This window comes from Zeugodacus cucurbitae, chromosome 5 (assembly GCF_028554725.1).
Source record: "Zeugodacus cucurbitae isolate PBARC_wt_2022May chromosome 5, idZeuCucr1.2, whole genome shotgun sequence".
NCBI classification, from domain to species: Eukaryota; Metazoa; Arthropoda; class Insecta; order Diptera; family Tephritidae; genus Zeugodacus; species Zeugodacus cucurbitae.
Window position 1 is genome coordinate 64,115,881 of NC_071670.1, and position 1,020 is coordinate 64,116,900.

General features: G+C 34.9%; 1 protein-coding gene across 1 annotated transcript; it reads left to right on the top strand.

Annotated features, from left to right (window-relative positions):
• The first annotated feature begins 92 nt into the window (after positions 1–92).
• On the top strand, positions 93–1,020 carry LOC105208799 (uncharacterized). Its single transcript, XM_011178838.3, has 3 exons — positions 93–355; positions 499–652; positions 722–1,020. The coding sequence occupies exons 1-3, from the start codon at positions 256–258 to the stop codon at positions 876–878; spliced, it is 411 nt and encodes a 136-aa protein (XP_011177140.2). The 5' UTR covers positions 93–255; the 3' UTR covers positions 879–1,020.

A 1,020-nucleotide genomic window follows, 5' to 3' on the forward strand; every position in this document is an offset into this window, starting at 1 on the left:
ATTCTTAAAAAAACCCGTTTCAGCTGAATACTCTTATCTACACATTCTGATATGTATTCACATATATATCTTCTCCCGCAGTGTGAGCCAGCTCAGAAACCAGTACATTCCGTGTGCGAAGCTTCATTTCACTTGTCTAGCTACTGCCGTTGGCTTTGGTACGTCGCTCCCGTTTAAGTAATCAACCGCAAACATAACAATAAAATTTAACACATTTACAATTAAGATTTTCTTGTTTAAAATTAAAATAAATTAATGGTAAACATGTTGAGAAATATTAGCTACCTGTCGTGCTTACTATTCGTGTCCATTTGCTGCTTAGCCCAGGCAAAACCGCCAGAAATAGTGTTATATGGTAAGTAGAAAGTGTGACCTCTGTCTTGCATTGTATGTGTGTGAAGTGATAACAGATCTAGAAGAAATCTTTGGAAGTGGATTTCTGTGATTTCTATATTATAACGAAATATTTATTTCTGTTTTTTTTTTTTATTTCACCAGAGGGCGATGACTGCGTTACCAACAAGTATGAGGGTATCTGTTCGGTGGAGAAGCAATGTCCACATTTAGAGGCGACCATGACCAGGAAAGGCCTAGTGGCCAATAATGTCGGTCACTGCGGCTATACGGTCTACGAAGAAATCATTTGTTGTCCGTAAGTATTTTTCTTGCTAGCGTTATTTAGTATAAAAAATTAATAATTTCACTCTCATTGTTTTTGTAGTTCGGACAATCCAGAGCGACCGCTGTACAAAAAATATTTCGAACCCACTATTATACACCAATCTATAACAATGATTATCACCTCGACAACGATTATACAAACGGAGAAAATCGGCGATGATTTGATATTCACTCCACTCAATCTGAAAGTGATGTAGTAATACAAAAACAAAATTATTAAGTGTAAGCATAGACAGATACGGAGACACATACATTAATACATATTAGCATGAATATATATAGACTGCAATAAATTCATTGTAATAATCACAAAAAAAATAAATAGTATTTCTCAAATAA

Excerpts from the sequence above, each read along its gene's own strand:
- LOC105208799 (XM_011178838.3), top strand. The coding sequence starts at position 256 with ATGGTAAACATGTTGAGAAATATTAGCTACCTGTCGTGCTTACTATTC. Across the intron at positions 356-498 it reads GCCAGAAATAGTGTTATATG|AGGGCGATGACTGCGTTACC; the intron begins GTAAGTAGAAAG and ends TTATTTCACCAG. Across the intron at positions 653-721 it reads GAAGAAATCATTTGTTGTCC|TTCGGACAATCCAGAGCGAC; the intron begins GTAAGTATTTTT and ends TTGTTTTTGTAG.